Below are 22,310 nucleotides of genomic sequence, written 5' to 3' on the forward strand. Positions count from 1 at the left end.
ATAGAAAAATTTCTCAAGGAAAAGTTGCTCCATTAGTGAAAACTAACACAAAACTACTTTATAACCATCAAATTTAATCATATAATATATATATGAGTCATCAAAAGTCTTTTGTACATCAATTTTTTCCTCTTAATGTACAAATCATAGAGAAAAAATTTCTTAAGGAAAAGTTGTTCCATTAAAACAAGTAACAAAAAACGGCATGAAAACATCAATTTTGTTGACATAACGTATATACGAGTCATCAAAGGTCGTTTGTACATTATTTTTTCCCGCTTATTGTACATGTCCTATTGAAAAATTTCTCAAGGAAAAGTTGCTCCATTAGTGAAAACTAACACAAAACTACTTTATAACCATCAAATTTAATCATATAACATATATATGAGTCATCAAAAGTCTTTTGTACATCAATTTTTTCCTCTTAATGTACAAATGCTTGAGAAAAATTTCTTAAGGAAAAATTGTTCCATTAATGAAAACTAACTGAAAACGACTTAAAAACATCAATTTTGTTGACATAACGTATATATGAGTCATGGAAGCACATTTGTACATCATTTTTTCCCTCTTATTGTACATATCCTATAGAAAAACTTCTAAACAAAAAGTTGCTACGTTAGTGAAAAATAAAACAAAACTACTTTACAGAACATCAATTTTGTTCACAAAACGTATATATGAGTCATCAAAGGGCAATTGCACATCAATTTTTTCTTTTTAATGTACAAATCATGGAGAAAAATTTCTTAAGGAAAATTGTTGCATTAAAAAAAAAACTAAAAAAACGACTTAAAAACATCAATTTTGTTGACATAACGTATATATGAGTCATCAAAGGTCATTTGTACATCATTTTTCCCTCCTATTGTACATGTCCTATAGAAAAACTTCTCAATAAAAAGTTGCTTCATTAGTGAAAACTAACACAAAACTACTTTAAAACATCAAATTTGCTCATATATCATATATATGAGTCATCAAAAGTCATTTGTACATCAATTTTTTCCTCTTAATGTACAAATCATAGAGAAAAATTTCTTAAGGAAAAATTGTTCCATTAATGAAAACTAACTGAAAACGACTTAAAAACATCAATTTTGTTGACATAACGTATATATGAGTCATGGAAGCACATTTGTACATCATTTTTTCCCTCTTATTGTACATATCCTATAGAAAAACTTCTAAACAAAAAGTTGCTACGTTAGTGAAAAATAACACAAAACTACTTTACAGAACATCAATTTTGTTCACAAAACGTATATATGAGTCATCAAAGGTCAATTGCACATCAATTTTTTCCTTTTAATGTACAAATCATGGAGAAAAATTTCTTAAGGAAAATTGTTGCATTAAAAAAAAACTAAAAAAAAACGACTTAAAAACATCAATTTTGTTGACATAACGTATATATGAGTCATCAAAGGTCATTTGTACATCATTTTTTCCCTCATTGTACATGCCCTGAAGAAAAATTTCTAAAGGAAAAGTTGCTCCATTAGTGAAAACTAGCACAAAACTACTTTAGAAACATCAAATTTGGTCATATAGCATATTATTGAGTCATCAAAAGTCATTTGTACATCAATTTTTTCCTCTTAATGTACAAATCATAGAGAAAAATTTCTTAAGGAAAAATTGTTCCATTAATGAAAACTAACTGAAAACGACTTAAAAACATCAATTTTGTTGACATAACGTATATATGAGTCATGGAAGCACATTTGTACATCATTTTTCCCTCCTATTGTACATGTCCTATAGAAAAACTTCTCAATAAAAAGTTGCTCCGTTAGTGAAAACTAACACAAAACTACTTTAAAACCATCAAATTTAATCATATAACATAAATATGAGTCATCAAAAGTCATTTGTACATCAATTTTTTCCTCTTAATGTACAAATCCTTGAGAAAAATTTCTTAAGGAAAAATTGTTCCATTAATGAAAACTAATGAAAACGACTTAAAAACATCAATTTTGTTGACATAACGTATATATGAGTCATGGAAGCACATTTGTACATCATTTTTTCCCTCTTATTTTACATATCCTATAGAAAAATTTCAAGGAAAAGTTGCCCTGTTAGTGAAAACTAACACAAAACTACTTTAAAAACATCAAATTTGTCATATAACATATAATTGAGTCATCAAAAGTCATTTGTACATCATTATTTCCTCTTAATGTACAAATCCTAGAGAAAAATTTCTTAAGGAAAAATTGTTCCATTAATGAAAACTAACTGAAAACGACTTAAAAACATCAATTTTGTTGACATAACGTATATATGAGTCATGGAAGCACATTTGTACATCATTTTTTCCCTCTTATTGTACATATCCTATAGAAAAACTTCTAAACAAAAAGTTGCTACGTTAGTGAAAAATAACACAAAACTACTTTACAGAACATCAATTTTGTTCACAAAACGTATATATGAGTCATCAAAGGTCAATTGCACATCAATTTTTTCCTTTTAATGTACAAATCATGGAGAAAAATTTCTTAAGGAAAATTGTTGCATTAAAAAAAACTAAAAAAAAAACGACTTAAAAACATCAATTTTGTTGACATAACGTATATATGAGTCATCAAAGGTCATTTGTACATCATTTTTCCCTCCTATTGTACATGTCCTATAGAAAAACTTCGCAATAAAAAGTTGCTCCGTTAGTGAAAACTAACACAAAACTACTTTAAAACCATCAAATTTAATCATATAACATAAATATCAGTCATCAAAAGTCATTTGTACATCAATTTTTTCCTCTTAATGTACAAATCCTTGAGAAAAATTTCTTAAGGAAAAATTGTTCCATTAATGAAAACTAACTGAAGACGACTTAAAAACATCAATTTTGTTGACATAACGTATATATGAGTCATGGAAGCACATTTGTACATCATTTTTTCCCTCTTATTTTACATATCCTATAGAAAAACTTCTAATCAAAAAGTTGCTACGTTAGTGAAAAATAACACAAAACTACTTTAAAAACATCAAATTTGCTCATATATCATATATATGAGTCATCAAAAGTCATTTGTACATCAATTTTTTCATCTTAATGTACAAATCATGGAGAAAATTTTCTTAAGGAAAATTGTTTCATTAAAAAAAAACTAAAAAAAACGACCTAAAACATCAATTTTGTTGACACAACGTATATATGAGTCATCAAAGGTCATTTGTACATCATTTTTCCCTCTTATTGTACATGTCCTATAGAAAAACTTCTCAATGAAAAGTTGCTCCATTAGTGAAAACTAAAACAAAACTACTTTAAAAACATCAAATTTGCTCATATATCATTTATATGAGTCATCAAAAGTCATTTGCACATCAATTTTTTCATCTTAATGTACAAATCATAGAGAAAAATTTCTTAGGGAAAAGTTGTTCAATAAAAAAAACTAACAAAAAACGACTTAAAAACATCAATTTTGTTGACATAACGTATATACGAGTCATCAAAGGTTATTTGTACATCATTTTTTCCCGCTTATTGTACATGTCCTATAGAAAAATTTCTCAAGGAAAAGTTGCTCCATTAGTGAAAACTAACACAAAACTACTTTAAAAACATCCAATTTGCTCATATAACATATATATGAGTCATCAAAAGTCTTTTGTACATCAATTTTTTACTCTTAATGTACAAATCCTTGAGAAAAACTTCTTAAGGGAAAACTGTTCCATTAACGAAAACTAACTGAAAACGACTTAAAAACATCAATTTTGTTGACATAACGTATATATGAGTCATCAAAGGTCATTTGTTCATCTTTTTTTTTCCTCTTATTGTACATGCCCTATAGAAAAATTTCTCAAGGAAAAGTTGCTCCATTAGTGAAAACTAACACCAATCTACTTAAAAAACATCAAATTTGGTCATATAGCAAATAGTTGAGTCAACAAAAGGCATTTGTACATCATTGTTTCCTCTTAATATACAAATCCTAGGGAAAAATTTCTAAACGAAAAGTTGCTCCATTATTGAAAACTAACAGAAAATGACCTACAATGATGAATTTTGTTGACATAATGTATATATGGGTCATGGAAACTCATTCGTACATCATTTTCCCCTCTTATTGTACATATCCTATAGAAAAACTTCTAAAGAAAAATTTGCTACGTTAGTGAAATATAACACAAAACTACTTTACAAAACATCAATTTTGTTCACATAACATGTATTTGAGTCATCAAAGGTCAATTGTACATCAATTTTTTCCTTTTAATGTACAAATCATGGAGAAAATTTTCTTAAGGAAAATTGTTTCATTAAAAAAAAAACTAAAAAAACGACCTAAAACATCAATTTTGTTGACATAACGTATATAAGAGTCATCAAGGTCATTTGTACATCATTTTTTCCCGCTTATTGTACATGTCCTATAGAAAAATTTCTCAAGGAAAAGTTGCTCCATTAGTGAAAACTAACACAAAATTAATTTAAAAACATCCAATTTGCTCATATAACATATATATGAGTCGTCAAAAGTCTTTTGTACATCAATTTTTTCCTCTTAATGTACAAATCCTTGAGAAAAACTTCTTAAGGAAAAATTGTTCCATTAATGAAAACTAACTGAAAACGACTTAAAAACATCAATTTTGTTGACATAACGTATATATGAGTCATGGAAGCACATTTGTACATCATTTTTTCCCTCTTATATTGCATATCCTATAGAAAAACTTCAAGGAAAAGTTGCCCTGTTAGTGAAAACTAACACAAAACTACTTTAAAAACATCAAATTTGTCATATAGCATATAATTGAGTCATCAAAAGTCATTTGTACATCATTATTTCCTCTTAATGTACAAATCCTAGAGAAAAATTTCTTAAGGAAAAATTGTTCCATTAATGAAAACTAACTGAAAACGACTCAAAAAGTCATTTTTGTTGACATAACGTATATATGAGTCATCAAAGGTCATTTGTTCATCATTTTTTTCCTCTTATTGTAAATGCCCTATAGAAAAATTTCTCAAGGAAAAGTTGCTCCATTAGTGAAAACTAACACCAATCTACTTAAAAAACATCAAATTTGGTCATATAGCAAATAGTTGAGTCATCAAAAGGCATTTGTACATCGTTGTTTCCTCTTAATATACAAATCCTAGGGAAAAATTTCTAAACGAAAAGTTGCTCCATTATTGAAAACTAACAGAAAATGACCTACAATGATGAATTTTGTTGACATAACGTATATATGGGTCATGGAAGCTCATTTGTACATCATTTTCCCCTCTTATTGTACATATCCTATAGAAAAACTTCTAAAGAAAAATTTGCTACGTTAGTGAATTATAACACAAAACTACTTTACAAAACATCAATTTTGTTCACATAACATATATATGAGTCATCAAAGGCCAATTGTACATCATTTTTTCCTCTTAATGTACAACTCCTAGAGAAAAATTTCTCAAGGAAAAGTTGTTCAATTAATGAAAACTAACTGAAAACGACTTAAAATCATCAATTTTGTTGACATAACGTATATATGAGTCATGGAAGCACATTTGTACATCATTTTTCCCTCCTATTGTACATATCCTATAGAAAAACTTCTAAACAAAAAGTTGCTACGTTAGTGAAAAATAACACAAAACTACTTTACAAAACATCAATTTTGTTCACAAAACGTATATTTGAGTCATCAAAGGTCAATTGTACATCACTTTTTTCCTTTTAATGTACAAATCATGGAGAAGAATTTCTTAAGAAAAATTGTTCCATTAAAAAACTAACAAAAAACAACTTAAAAACATCAATTTTGTTGACATAACGTATATATGAGTCATCAAAGGTCATTTGTACATCAATTTTTCCCTCTTATTGTACATGCCCTATAGAAAAATTTCTCAAGGAAAAGTTGCTCCATTAGTGAAAACTAACACCAATCTACTTAAAAAACATCAAATTTGGTCATATAGCAAATAGTTGAGTCATCAAAAGGCATTTGTACATCATTGTTTCCTCTTAATATACAAATCCTAGGGAAAAATTTCTAAACAAAAAGTTGCTCCATTATTGAAAACTAACAGAAAATGACCTACAATGATGAATTTTTTTGACATAATGTATATATGGGTCATGGAAGCTCATTCGTACATCATTTTCCCCTCTTATTGTACATATCCTATAGAAAAACTTCTAAAGAAAAATTTGCTACGTTAGTGAAATATAACACAAAACTACTTTACAAAACATCAATTTTGTTCACATAACATATATTTGAGTCATCAAAGGTCAATTGTACATCAATTTTTTCCTTTTAATGTACAAATCATGGAGAAAATTTTCTTAAGGAAAATTGTTGCATTAAAAAAAACTAAAAAAAACGACTTAAAAACATCAATTTTGTTGACATAACGTATATATGAGTCATCAAAGGTCATTTGTACATAATTTTTCCCTCTTATTGTACATGTCCTATAGAAAAACTTCTCAATGAAAAGTTGCTCCATTAGTGAAAACTAAAACAAAACTACTTTAAAAACATCAAATTTTCTCATATATCATATATATGAGTCATCAAAACCATTTGTACATCAATTTTTTCATCTTAATGTACAAATCATAGAGAGAAATTTCTTAGGGAAAAGTTGTTCCATTAAAAAAAACTAACAAAAACCGACTTAAAAACATCAATTTTGTTGACATAACGTATATACGAGTCATCAAGGTCATTTGTACATCATTTTTTCCCGCTTATTGTACATGTCCTATAGAAAAATTTCTCAAGGAAAAGTTGCTCCATTAGTGAAAACTAACAGAAAATGACCTACAATGATGAATTTTTTTGACATAATGTATATATGGGTCATGGAAGCTCATTCGTACATCATTTTCCCCTCTTATTGTACATATCCTATAGAAAAACTTCTAAAGAAAAATTTGCTACGTTAGTGAAATATAACACAAAACTACTTTACAAAACATCAATTTTGTTCACATAACATATATTTGAGTCATCAAAGGTCAATTGTACATCAATTTTTTCCTTTTAATGTACAAATCATGGAGAAAATTTTCTTAAGGAAAATTGTTGCATTAAAAAAAACTAAAAAAAACGACTTAAAAACATCAATTTTGTTGACATAACGTATATATGAGTCATCAAAGGTCATTTGTACATAATTTTTCCCTCTTATTGTACATGTCCTATAGAAAAACTTCTCAATGAAAAGTTGCTCCATTAGTGAAAACTAAAACAAAACTACTTTAAAAACATCAAATTTTCTCATATATCATATATATGAGTCATCAAAACCATTTGTACATCAATTTTTTCATCTTAATGTACAAATCATAGAGAGAAATTTCTTAGGGAAAAGTTGTTCCATTAAAAAAAACTAACAAAAACCGACTTAAAAACATCAATTTTGTTGACATAACGTATATACGAGTCATCAAGGTCATTTGTACATCATTTTTTCCCGCTTATTGTACATGTCCTATAGAAAAATTTCTCAAGGAAAAGTTGCTCCATTAGTGAAAACTAACACAAAACTACTTTAAAAACATCCAATTTGCTCATATAACATATATATGAGTCATCAAAAGTCTTTTGTACATCAATTTTTTCCTCTTAATGTACAAATCCTTGAGAAAAACTTCTTAAGGAAAAATTGTTCCATTAATGAAAACTAACTGAAAACGACTCAAAAACATCAATTTTGTTGACATAACGTATATATGAGTCATGGAAGCACATTTGTACATCATTTTTTCCCTCTTATATTGCATATCCTATAGAAAAACTTCAAGGAAAAGTTGCCCTGTTAGTGAAAACTAACACAAAACTACTTTAAAAACATCAAATTTGTCATATAACATATAATTGAGTCATCAAAAGTCATTTGTACATCATTATTTCCTCTTAATGTACAAATCCTAGAGAAAAATTTCTTAAGGAAAAATTCTTCCATTAATAAAAACTAACTGAAAACGACTTAAAAAGTCATTTTTGTTGACATAACGTATATATGAGTCATCAAAGGTCATTTGTTCATCATTTTTTTCCTCTTATTGTAAATGCCCTATAGAAAAATTTCTCAAGGAAAAGTTGCTCCATTAGTGAAAACTAACACCAATCTACTTAAAAAACATCAAATTTGGTCATATAGCAAATAGTTGAGTCATCAAAAGGCATTTGTACATCATTGTTTCCTCTTAATATACAAATCCTAGGGAAAAATTTCTAAACGAAAAGTTGCTCCATTATTGAAAACTAACAGAAAATGACCTACAATGATGAATTTTGTTGACATAACGTATATATGGGTCATGGAAGCTCATTTGTACATCCTTTTCCCCTCTTATTGTACATATCCTATAGAAAAACTTCTAAAGAAAAATTTGCTACGTTAGTGAAATATAACACAAAACTACTTTACAAAACATCAATTTTGTTCACATAACATATATATGAGTCATCAAAGGCCAATTGTACATCATTTTTTCCTCTTAATGTACAACTCCTAGAGAAAAATTTCTCAAGGAAAAGTTGTTCAATTAATGAAAACTAACTGAAAACGACTTAAAATCATCAATTTTGTTGACATAACGTATATATGAGTCATGGAAGCACATTTGTACATCATTTTTCCCTCTTATTGTACATATCCTATAGAAAAACTTCTAAACAAAAAGTTGCTACGTTAGTGAAAAATAACACAAAACTATTTTACAAAACATCAATTTTGTTCACAAAACGTATATATGAGTCATCAAAGGTCAATTGTACATCACTTTTTTCCTTTTAATGTACAAATCATGGAGAAAAATTTCTTAAGAAAAATTGTTCCATTACAAAACTAACAAAAAACAACTTAAAAAGATCAATTTTGTTGACATAATGTATATATGAGTCATCAAAGGTCATTTGTACATCAATTTTTCCCTCTTATTGTACATGTCCTATAGAAAAACTTCTCAATTAAAAGTTGCTCCATTAGTGAAAACTAACACAAAACTACTTTAAAAACATCAAATTTGCTCATATATCATATATAAGAGTCATCAAAAGTCATTTGTACATCAATTTTTTCATCTTAATGTACAAATCAAAGAGAAAAATTATTTGAGGAAAAGTTGTTCCATTAAAGAAACTAGCAAAAAACGACTTAAAAATATCAATTTTGTTGACATAACGTATATACGAGTCATCAAAGGTCATTTGTACATCATTTTTTCCCGCTTATTGTACATGTCCTATAGAACAATTTCTCAGGGAAAATTTGCTCCATTAGTGAAAACTAACACAAAACTACTTTAAAAACATCAAATTTGCTCATGTAGCATATATATGAGTCATCAAAAGTCTTTTGTACATCAATTTTTTCCTTTTAATGTGCAAATCCTTGAGAAAAATTTCTTATGCAAAAATTGTTCCATTAATGAAAACCAACTGAAAACGACTTAGAAACATCAATTTTGTTGACATAACGTATATATGAGTCATGGAAGCACATTTGTACATCTTTTTTTCCCTCTTATATTGCATATCATATAGAAGAACTTCAAGGAAAAATTGCTCTGTTAGTGAAAACTAACACAAAACTACTTTAAAAACATCAAATTTGTCATATAGCATATAATTAAGTCAACAAAAGTCATTTGTACATCATTGTATCCTCTTAATGTACAAATCCTAGAGAAAAATTTCTTAAGCAAAAATAGTTCCATTAATGAAAATTAACTGAAGACGACCTAAAAAATCAATTTTAATGACATAACGTATATATGAGTCATCAAAGGTCATTTGTACATCATTTTTTTTCCTCTTATTGTACATGCCCTATAGAAAAATTTCTCAAGGAAAAGTTGCTCCATTAGTGAAAACTAACACAAATCTACTTTAAAAACATCAAATTTGGTCATATAGCAAATAGTTGAGTCATCAAAAGGCATTTGTATATCATTGTTTCCTCTTAATATACAAATCCTAGGGAAAAATTTCTAAACGAAAAACTGCTCAATTTATGAAAACTAACAGAAAATGACCTAAAATCATCAATTTTGTGGACATAACGTATATATGAGTCATGGAAGCTCATTTGTACATCATTTTTCCCTCTTATTGTACAAATCCTATAGAAAAACTTCTAAAGAAAAATTTGCTACGTTAGTGAAATATAACACAAAACTACTTTACAAAACATAAATTTTGTTCACATAACATATATATATGAGTCATCAAAGGTTTATTGTACATCATTGTTTCCTCTTAATGTACAAATCCTGGAGAAAAATTTCTTAAGGAAAATTGTTCCATTAAAAAAACTAACAAAAAACGACTTAAAAACATCAATTTTGTTGACATAACGTATATATGAGTCATCAAAGGTCATTTGTACATCAATTTTTCCCGCTTATTGTACATGTCCTATAGAACAATTTCTCAGGGAAAATTTGCTCCATTAGTGAAAACTAACACAAAACTACTTTAAAAACATCAAATTTGCTCATATATCATATATAAGAGTCATCAAAAGTCATTTGTACATCAATTTTTTCATCTTAATGTACAAATCAAAGAGAAAAATTATTTGAGGAAAAGTTGTTCCATTAAAGAAACTAGCAAAAAACGACTTAAAAATATCAATTTTGTTGACATAACGTATATACGAGTCATCAAAGGTCATTTGTACATCATTTTTTCCCGCTTATTGTACATGTCCTATAGAACAATTTCTCAGGGAAAATTTGCTCCATTAGTGAAAACTAACACAAAACTACTTTAAAAACATCAAATTTGCTCATGTAACATATATATGAGTCATCAAAAGTCTTTTGTACATCAATTTTTTCCTCTTAATGTGCAAATCCTTGAGAAAAATTTCTTGAGGAAAAATTGTTCCATTAATGAAACCAACTGAAAACGACTTAGAAACATCAATTTTGTTGACATAACGTATATATGAGTCATGGAAGCTCATTTGTACATCATTTTTCCCTCTTATTGTACAAATCCTATAGAAAAACTTCTAAAGAAAAATTTGCTACGTTAGTGAAATATAACACAAAACTACTTTACAAAACATAAATTTTGTTCACATAACATATATATATATATGAGTCATCAAAGGTTTATTGTACATCATTGTTTCCTCTTAATGTACAAATCCTGGAGAAAAATTTCTTAAGGAAAATTGTTCCATTAAAAAAACTAACAAAAAACGACTTAAAAACATCAATTTTGTTGACATAACGTATATATGAGTCATCAAAGGTCATTTGTACATCAATTTTTCCCTCTTATTGTACATGTCCTATAGAAAAACTTCTCAATGAAAAGTTGCTCCATTAGTGAAAACTAACACAAAACTACTTTAAAAACATCAAATTTGCTCATATATCATATATAAGAGTCATCAAAAGTCATTTGTACATCAATTTTTTCATCTTAATGTACAAATCATAGAGGAAAATTTTTTAAGGAAAAGTTGTTCCATTAAAAAAAACTAGCAAAAAACGACTTAAAAACATCAATTTTGTTGACATAACGTATATACGAGTCATCAAAGGTCATTTGTACATCATTTTTTCCCGCTTATTGTACATGTCCTATAGAACAATTTCTCAGGGAAAATTTGCTCCATTAGTGAAAACTAAAACAAAACTACTTTAAAAACATCAAATTTGCTCATGTAACATATATATGAGTCATCAAAAGTCTTTTGTACATCAATTTTTTCCTCTTAATGTGCAAATCTTTGAGAAAAATTTCTTGAGGAAAAATTGTTCCATTAATGAAAACCAACTGAAAACGACTTAGAAACATCAATTTTGTTGACATAACGTATATATGAGTCATGGAAGCTCATTTCTACATCATTTTTTCCCTCTTATTGTACATATCCTATAGAAAAACTTCTAAACAAAAAGTTGCTACGTTAGTGAAAAATAACACAAAACTACTTTACAGAACATCAATTTTGTTTATATAACATATATATGAGTCATCAAAAGTCATTTGTACATCATTTTTTTGCTCTTATTGTACTTGTCCTATAGAAAAATTTCTGAGAGAAAAATTGTTCCATTAATGGAAACTAACACAAAAAGACTTAAAAACGGCAATTGTGTTCACATAACGTATATATGGGTCATCAAAGGTCATTTGTACATCATTTTTCCCCCTTAATGTACAAGCCCTAGGGGAAAGTTTGTAAACGAAAAACAGCTCCATTGTCAAAAACAAACACAAAACTACTTTAAAAACATCAATTTTGCTCACATAACATAAATATGAGTCATCAAACGTCAATTGTACATCAATTTTTTCCTCCTAATGTACAAATCCTAGAGATAAACTTCTTAAGGAAAAGTTGTTCCATTAATGGAAACTAACACCAAACGACTGAAAAAAATATCCATTTTGTTCACATAACATATATATGAGTCATCAAACGTCATTTGTTCATCATTCTTTCCCTCTCAATGTACAAGTGCTAGAGAAAAACTTCTTAAGGCAAAGTTGTTCCATTAACGGAAACTAACACCAAACGACTGAAAAAAATATCCATTTTGTTCACATAACATATATATGAGTCATCAAACGTCATTTGTTCATCATTCTTTCCCTCTCAACGTACAAGTGCTAGAGAAAAACTTCTTAAGGCAAAGTTGTTCCATTAATGGAAACTAACACAAAACGATTTAAAAAAGTATCCATTTTGTTCACACAACATATATATGAGTCATCAAACGTCATTTGCTCATCATTCTTTCCCTCTCAATGTACAAGTGCTAGAGAAAAACTTCTTAAGGAAAAGTTGTTCCATTAACGGAAACTAACACAAAACGACTTTAAAAAACATCCATTTTGTTCACATAACGTATATATGAGTCATCAAAGGTCATTTGTACATCGTTTTATCCCTCTTCACTTATTGTACAAATCCTAGGGAAAATCTTCTTAAGGAAAATTTGTTCCATTGTCGAAAACTAACACAAAATGACTTAAAAACATCAATTTTGATTACATAACGCATATATGCGTCATCAAAAGTCAATTGTACATCATTTTTCCCACTTAATATACAAATTTCAGGGAAAAACTTCTTAAGTAAAAGTTGTTCCATTATCAAAAACTAACACAAAACTACTCTAAAAACATCAATTTTGCTCAGATAACATATATATGAGTCATCAAAGATCAAGAGTACATCTTTTTTTCCTCTTAATGTACAAATCCTAGCGAAAAATTTCCTCAGGAAACTTTGTTCTATCATTGAAAACTAACACAAAGTGACTTAAAAAAACATCCATTTTGTTCACATAACATATATATGAGTCATCAAAGGTCATTTTTACATCATTTTTTCACTCTTAATGTACAAATCCTAGAGAAAAATTTCTTGAGGAAAAGTTGTTCCATTATCAAAAACTAACACAAAATTACTTTAAAAAACATCAATTTTGCTCACATAACGTATATATGAGTCATCAAAGATCAATTGTACATCAACTTTTTCCTCTTAATGTACAAATCCTAGAGATAAACTTCTTAAGGAAAAGTTGTTCCATTAAAGGAAACTAACACAAAACGACGTAAAAAAACATCCATTTTGTTCACATAACATATATAGGAGTCGTCAAACGTCATTTTTTCATCATTCTTTCCCTCCCAATGTACAAGTGCTAAAGAAAAACTTGTTAAGGCAAAGGTGTTCCATTAACGGAAACTAAACCAAACGACTTAAAAAACATCCATTTTGTTCACATAATGTATATATGAGTCATCAAAAGTCATTTGTACATCGTTTTTTCCCTCTTCACTTAATGTGCAAATCCTAGGGAAACTCTTCTTAGAGAAAATTTGTTCCATTATTGAAAACTAACACAAAACGACTTAAAAACATCAAATTTGATTACATAACGCATATATGCGTCATCAAAAGTGAATTCTAAACCATTTTTTCCCACTTAATGTACAAATCTCAAGAAAAAACTTCATAAGTTGTTCCATTATCAAAAACTGACACAAAACTACTTTAAAAACATCAATTTTGCTCTCATAACATATATATGAGTCATCAAAGATCAAGTGTACATCTTTTTTTCTTCTTAATGTACAAATCCTAGCGAAAAATTTCTTCAGAAAAAGTTGTTCTATCATTGAAAACTAACACAAAGCGACTTAAAAAAACATCCATTTTGTTCACATAACATAGATATGAGTCATCAAAGGTCATTTGTACATCATTTTTTCACCTTAATGTACAAGTCTTAGAAAAAATTTCTTAAGTAAAACTTGTTCCACTAGTAAAAACTGAGCCAAAACTGCTTAAAAATTATCAATTCTGTTCACATAATATATATATATATATATATATATATATATATATATATATATACATATAGATACATATATATATATATATATATATATATATATATATATATATATATAAATCATCAAAGGTCAATGGTACATCAATTTTTGCCCACATATTGTATATATCCTAGAGAAAAATTTCTTCAGGAAATTTGTTCCATTATTGAAAACTAACACAAAACGACTTTAAGAAAAATCAATTTTGCTCACATAACATATATATGAGTCATCAACGGTCAATTGTACATCATTTTTTTTGTTTAATGTTCAAGTCCTAGAGAAAAATTTCTCAAGGAAAAGTTGTTTAATTATTGAAAACTAACACAAAACGACTTTAAAAGCATTAAATTTGATCTCATAACGTATATATATGAGTTATCAAATGTCATTTGTACATCATTTTTCCCCTCTTATTGTACATATCCTAGAGAAAAATTTCTCAATGAAAAGTTGCTCCATTAGTGAAAACTAACACAAATCTGATTTAAAAACATCAAATTTGGTCATATAGCAAATAATTGAGTCATCAAAAGTCATTTGTATATCATTGTTTCCTCTTAATAAACAAATCCTAGGGAAAAATTTCTAAACGAAAAGTTGCTTCATTTTTGAAAACTAACTGAAAACGACTTGAAATCATCAATTTTGTTGACATAACGTATATATGAGTCATGGAGGCACATTTGTACATCATTTTTTCCCTCTAATTGTACATATCCTATAGAAAAACTTCTAAACAAAAAGTTGCTACTTTAGTTAAAAATAACACTAAACTACTTTAGAAAACATCAATTTTGTTCACAAATTATATATATGAGTCATCAAAGGTCAATTGTACATCAATTTTTTCCTTTTAATGTACAAATCATGGAGAAAAATTTCTTAAAGAAAATTGTTCCATTCAAAAAAACAGACAAAAAACGACATAAAAACATCAATTTTGTTGACATAACGTATATATGAGTCATCAACGGTCATTTGTACATCATTTTTTCCCTCTTATTGTACATGTCCTATAAAAAAATTTGTCAATGAAAACTTGCGCCATTAGTGACAACTAACACAAAACTACTTTAAAAACATCAAATTTGCTCATATAACATATATATGAGTCATCAACGGTCAATTGTACATCATTTTTGTTCGTTTAATGTTCAAATCCTAGAGAAAAATTTCTCAAGGAAAAGTTGTTTAATTATTGAAAACTAACACAAAACGACTTTAAAAACATTAAATTTGATCTCATAACGTATATATGAGTTATCAAATGTCACTTGTACATCATTTTTCCCTCTTAATATACCTGTCCTAGAGAAAAATTACTAAAAGAGAAATTGCTCCATTGGTGAAAACTAGCACAAAACTACTTTGAAAGACATCGATTTTGCTCACATAACATATGTATGAGCAATCAAATGTCAATTGTACCTACTTTTTTCCTCTTAATATACACGTCCTGGAGAAAGGTTTCTTAAGTAAAATTTGTTCCACTGGTAAAAACTAACACAAAACTACTTTACAAAACATCAAATTTGTTTATATAACATATATATGAGTCATCAAAAGTCATTTGTACATCATTTTTTTGCTCTTATTGTACATGTCCTATATAAAAATTTCTCAAGGAAAAGTTGCTCCATTAATGAAAACTAACACAAAACTACTTTAAAAACATCAAATTTGCTCATATAACATATATATGAGTCATCAACGGTCAATTGTACATCATTTTTGTTCGTTTAATGTTCAAATCCTAGAGAAAAATTTCTCAAGGAAAAGTTGTTTAATTATTGAAAACTAACACAAAACGACTTTAAAAACATTAAATTTGATCTCATAACGTATATATGAGTTATCAAATGTCATTTGTACATCATTTTTCTCTCTTAATATACCTGTCCTAGAGAAAAAATTACTAAAAGAGAAATGGCTCCATTGGTGAAAACTAGCACAAAACTACTTTGAAAGACATCGATTTTGCTCACATAACATATGTATGAGCAATCAAATGTCAATTGTACCTACTTTTTTCCTCTTATTATACACGTCCTGGAGAAAGGTTTCTAAAGTAAAATTTGTTCCACTAGTAAAAACTAACACAAAACTACTTTAAAAAACATCAAATTTGCTCATATAACATATATATGAGTCATCAAAAGTCATTTGTACATCAATTTCTTTCCTCTTAATGTACAAATCCTAGAGAAAAATTTCTGAAGGAAAAATTGTTCCATTAATGGAAACTTACACAAAATGACTTAAAAACATCACCTTTGTTGACATAACGTATATATGAGTCATCAAAGATCATTTGTACATCATTTTTTTGCTCTTATTGTACATGTCCTTTAAAAAAATTTCTCAAGGAAAAGTTGCTCCATTAATGAAAACTAACACAAAACTACTTTAAAAACATCAAATTTGCTCACATAACATATATATGAGTCATCAAAGCTCAATTGTACATCAATTTTTTCCTCTTAAGGTAGAAATCTTAGCGAAAAATTTCTTCAGGAAAAGTTGTTCCATCATTGAAAATTAAAACAAAAAGACTTAAAAAACATCCATTTTGTTTACATAACTTATATATGAGTCACCAAAGGTCATTTGTAAATCAAAGGTCATTTTTTACCTCCTAATGTACAAGTCCTAGAGAAGAACTTCTAAAGGAAAATTTGTTCCATTTCCAATAACAAACACAAAACTACTTTAAAAAACATCAATTTCGTTCACATAACACATATATGAGCAATCAAATGTCAATAGTAGATCGTTTTTCCCCTTAATGTACAAGTCTTAGAGAAAATTTCTTAAGTAAAACTTGTTCCCCTAGTGAAAACTAAGGCAAAACTGCTTTAAAAAATATCAATTTTGTTCACATAACATATATATATATATTATATTATATTATATATATATATATATATATATATATATAATATATATATATATATATATATATATATATATATATATAAGTCATCAAAGGTCAATTGTACATTAATTTTTCCCCACATAATGTATAAAATCCTAGAGAAAAATTTCTTAAGGAAATTTGTTCCATTATTGAAAACTAACGCAAAACGACTTTAGGAAACATCAGTTTTGCTCACATAGCATATATATGATTCATCAACGGTCAATTGTACATCGTTTTTCTGTTTAATGTTCAAATCCTAGAGAAAAATTTCTCAAGGAAAAGTTGTTTCCTTATTGAAATTTAACTCAAAACGACTCAAAACCAGCAAATTTGTTCACATAACGTATATATGAGTTATCAAATGTCATTTGTACATCTTTTTTTCCTCTTAATGTACATGTCCTAGAGAAAAACTTCTAAACAAAAAATTGCTCCATTAGTTAAAACTAGCACAAAACTACTTTGAAAAACATCAATTTTGCTCACAAATCATATGTATGAGCAATCAAAAGTCAATTGTACTAAGTTTTTTCCCTCTTAATGTACACGTCCTAGAGAAAAATTTCGAGGTATTCCAGTGTTTGTCCATTTTGGCTTCGAACCGCGCCAACGCACTGGAAATGATCAAGCAGGGTGTCATCTCCCAATGCGAGACTTACTTGGATTTCGTTTCGCAACGGACTTTTGTACTGTCGTCTGACTTGAGTCCTCACGGCGTGAACAAGGCAATTAAATCGGCACTGAGTCTACTACGAAGACTGAATTCATCGTTCCCTGAAATGATTGTCTTCCTGACTTTCTAAGATACTATCGCCTGTTTGAGAGATCACATGAACAAAAATGTTGTTCAGTTCGCTTTCGATTTGTCTCAATTTCTGTCAAGTTTTGGCATTGACGTGTTCCTTCAACGTTATTGGTACGCTCGCGCGCAGACCTATGCAATTTGGCCGCGTTAGCCTAACAGTATAAACCTGCTCTGAGCCTTAGAAGTGACAGATGGCTGTCCAGCAACACTGTAAGATTAATGACTTAGTTTGTATAGACGATGAGAGCAACAGTTGAACTTAGAATACCACGGCTCGTATTGCGGAATACCGGTATGTTTTCGAGAGCGTCGCACTCTCCGCTGTCCTAGGCACGTCGTCCTGAACGCCCATCCAGCACCTTTGTGTGTGATAATTCCTCATATTTCCTCTCAATGATGTCAGCTTGTGAGGAAAAACAGTACCAGCCCAATAATACTGGTCTGGCTGTTTACAAATTTATCAGTGAAAACCTCGGCTAGAAAATAATTATTAGCTCTTCAATTTTGGCTGACGTTTTTGGAATACGATTTTTTGGAAAACGCCAAAAATGACAAGAAGCTTACCAGAGTTCTGTTTGTGAGCTCCAACCAATGTATCGAATGCTGGTGTTTTGCTTGATATTTTCAAGCACTTGTAATTTATAAAGATTGTCAGGGAAAATAGTTGTGTACCCGGTTTCATGTGATAATTCTCATCGGTACTCAAATTCTGCAATTTTTAGTTAAAACACTGAGCCTCTTCATGAGACTCTGCATTGGACGCATTATTATTGTGGGCATTTTCTGCAGCGCTATGATTACCGGTTTTGTTTGCACTTTAGGTTGAACTTCTTGGTTTCCGTGACGATTTGTTCCCAAAAAAGTTGTATGCTAAGCCAAGAATGTGTGTGTGTGTGTGTGTGTGTGTGTGTGCTTGTGTGTGTGTGTGTGTATGTGTGTGTGTGGGGGGGGGGGTAGGAAAAGTTTAATGCAACCGGTTACAAATTGTTTTTGCTGCATGCCTATTGTCTTGATTTTCACACACTGAACACCAACACAACACGGCTCCAACCCAGATAAGACTTTTAATTCCATGGACAGTTTTTTCAGGAACTCCTATATTCACACTAATTACTCAAAACACATATGAGTAAGTTAAACTCTATTCAGTATCTTGTTGATTTTTTCTCACAAAAATTAATGTTCGGACTTTAATCGTGCTCATTCCTTATTGATTTGCTGCCATTTTTTTCCGCCAACAATCATTTTTTATTTTTCCTGACATGTATAGTGTTCAACAAGGGAATGCGTCATGTTGTACTTACAGATTTTTTGTAATTTTGAATAGACTAAAACACAGTAGTTTGCATTTTCAAGTTGAAATAGTTTAGGTATCGAAACCGGACATTGAAATTCTGTTGATGAAAGTGCTGATGAAGGCAATCGATGATACTGCAATGAACAACATGATGAACCAATTGATGCCTGGACTAGTTGAAGTACTTCACATGTTCAGTGCTGACGAGGTATTCCAGTGTTTGTCCATTTTGGCTTCGAACCGCGACAACGCTCTGGAAATGATCAAGCAGGGTGTCATTTCCCAATGCGAGGCTTACTTGGATTTCTCTTCGCAACGGACTTTTGTACAGTCATCTGACTTGAGTCATCACAGCGTGAACAAGGCAACCAAATGGGCACTGAGTCTACTACGAAGACTGAAGTCATCGTTCCCTGAAATGATTGTCTTCCTGACTTTCTAAGATACTATCGCCTGTTTGAGAGATCACATGAACAAAAATGTTGTTCAGTTCGCTTTCGATTTGTCTCAATTTCTGTCAAGTTTTGGCATTGACGTGTTCCTTCAACGTTATTGGTACGCTCGCGCGCAGACCTATGCAATTTGGCCGCGTTAGCCTAACAGTATAAACCTGCTCTGAGCCTTAGAAGTGAGAGATGGCTGTCCAGCAATACTGTAAGATTAATGACTTAGTTTGTATAGACGATGAGAGCAACAGTTGAACTTAGAATACCACGGCTCGTATTGCGGAATACCGGTATGTTTTCGAGAGCATCGCACTCTCCGCTGTCCTAGGCACGTCGTCCTGAACGCCCATCCAGCACCTTTGTGTGTGATAATTCCTCATATTTCCTCTCAATGATGTCAGCTTGTGAGGAAAAACAGTACCAGCCCAATAATACTGGTCTGGCTGTTTACAAATTTATCAGTGAAAACCTCGGCTAGAAAATAATTATTAGCTCTTCAATTTTGGCTGACGTTTTTGGAATACGTTTTTTTGGAAAACGCCAAAAATGACAAGAAGCTTACCAGAGTTCTGTTTGTGAGCTCCAACCAATGTATCGAATGCTGGTGTTTTGCTTGATATTTTCAAGCACTTGTAATTTATAAAGATTGTCAGGGAAAATAGTTGTGTACCCGGTTTCATGTGATAATTCTCATCGGTACTCAAATTCTGCAATTTTTAGTTAAAACACTGAGCCTCTTCATGAGACTCTGCATTGGACGCATTATTATTGTGGGCATTTTCTGCAGCGCTATGATTACCGGTTTTGTTTGCACTTTAGGTTGAACTTCTTGGTTTCCGTGACGATTTGTTCCCAAAAAAGTTGTATGCTAAGCCAAGAATGTGTGTGTGTGTGTGTGTGTGTGTGTGTGCTTGTGTGTGTGTGTGTGTATGTGTGTGTGTGGGGGGGGGGGGGGTAGGAAAAGTTTAATGCAACCGGTTACAAATTGTTTTTGCTGCATGCCTATTGTCTTGATTTTCACACACTGAACACCAACACAACACGGCTCCAACCCAGATAAGACTTTTAATTCCATGGACAGTTTTTTCAGGAACTCCTATATTCACACTAATTACTCAAAACACATATGAGTAAGTTAAACTCTATTCAGTATCTTGTTGATTTTTTCTCACAAAAATTAATGTTCGGACTTTAATCGTGCTCATTCCTTATTGATTTGCTGCCATTTTTTTCCGCCAACAATCATTTTTTATTTTTCCTGACATGTATAGTGTACACCAAGGGAATGCGTCATGTTGTACTTACAGATTTTTTGTAATTTTGAATAGACTAAAACACAGTAGTTTGCATTTTCAAGTTGAAATAGTTTAGGTATCGAAACCGGACATTGAAATTCTGTTGATGAAAGTGCTGATGAAGGCAATCGATGATACTGCAATGAACAACATGATGAACCAATTGATGCCTGGACTAGTTGAAGTACTTCACATGTTCAGTGCTGACGAGGTATTCCAGTGTTTGTCCATTTTGGCTTCGAACCGCGACAACGCTCTGGAAATGATCAAACAGGGTGTCATTTCCCAATGCGAGACTTACTTGGATTTCTCTTCGCAACGGACTTTTGTACAGTCATCTGACTTGAGTCATCACAGCGTGAACAAGGCAACCAAATGGGCACTGAGTCTACTACGAAGACTGAAGTCATCGGTCCCTGAAATGGTTGTCTTCCTGACATTCCAAGATACTATCGCTCGTTTGAGAGATCACGTAAACGACGATGTTGCTCAGTTCGCTTCTGATTTGTCTCAAATTTAAAACATCTAACGCGGTCAAAATTTGTCTCAGATATGCTCTCAACCAACGAAGACCACAAGTCATATTCTATAATAAACCAGGAATATAGATATTTCCAATACGCACACTTTGAAGAATCACATTTGAAGAATCGAGGAAGCCAAATTAACGCTTTTTGTTGCCGCTGTTCAGATTACTTGATTGTGGTCGCATTCAGAGTGTAAATCTGCGAAATGATCCCTAATCGTTGTCACTCTAAAAAATGTATCATTACAATATCTATAAAATCTACTGTATTACAATTGCTAAAAACTGGATCAATTCAACCCTCCCCTTTGACGCATCGCATCTTTTTCAGAGGCATATGCTATCTATTTTTAAAAAAAATCGCAACTTGGTATCATACAACGCACCAGGGGTGCTGAATATACTCCAAATAGCTATGTTACTGGTGGTTATTTTAAGAGCCGCGAAACGAGGAAATCACTTTTTGCCGACTTGGTGGATTTAAATTTTTTTATCATTGAAATTTTCACAAAATTTGTTTAATTTCAAAGCAAACAGGACTAAATTTTTGCAGTCATTGTAAAGGGTAATGGATAAGAAAAAATAACATCTGTTATATCCCCCAACTTTTCGCGCCTTCTTGCAATTTCTCGTCAAATCCCTTCAAGT

At 30.1% G+C, this 22,310-nt stretch overlaps 1 protein-coding gene across 1 annotated transcript in view; it reads left to right on the plus strand.

Moving 5' to 3' along the window:
* The window catches only part of LOC142336618 (uncharacterized), a 67,282-nt gene extending 47,445 nt beyond the window's left edge, over nucleotides 1-19,837 (plus strand). Inside the window, exon 3 of the mRNA XM_075385527.1 lies at nucleotides 19,469-19,837. Within this exon, the coding sequence (XP_075241642.1) occupies nucleotides 19,469-19,837 (369 nt within the window). The remainder of the gene's footprint in view (nucleotides 1-19,468) is intronic.
* The last annotated feature ends 2,473 nt before the right edge of the window (nucleotides 19,838-22,310 follow it).

This window comes from Convolutriloba macropyga, chromosome 3, assembly GCF_964194025.1.
Source record: "Convolutriloba macropyga chromosome 3, txConMacr16.3, whole genome shotgun sequence".
NCBI classification, from domain to species: Eukaryota; Metazoa; Xenacoelomorpha; order Acoela; family Convolutidae; genus Convolutriloba; species Convolutriloba macropyga.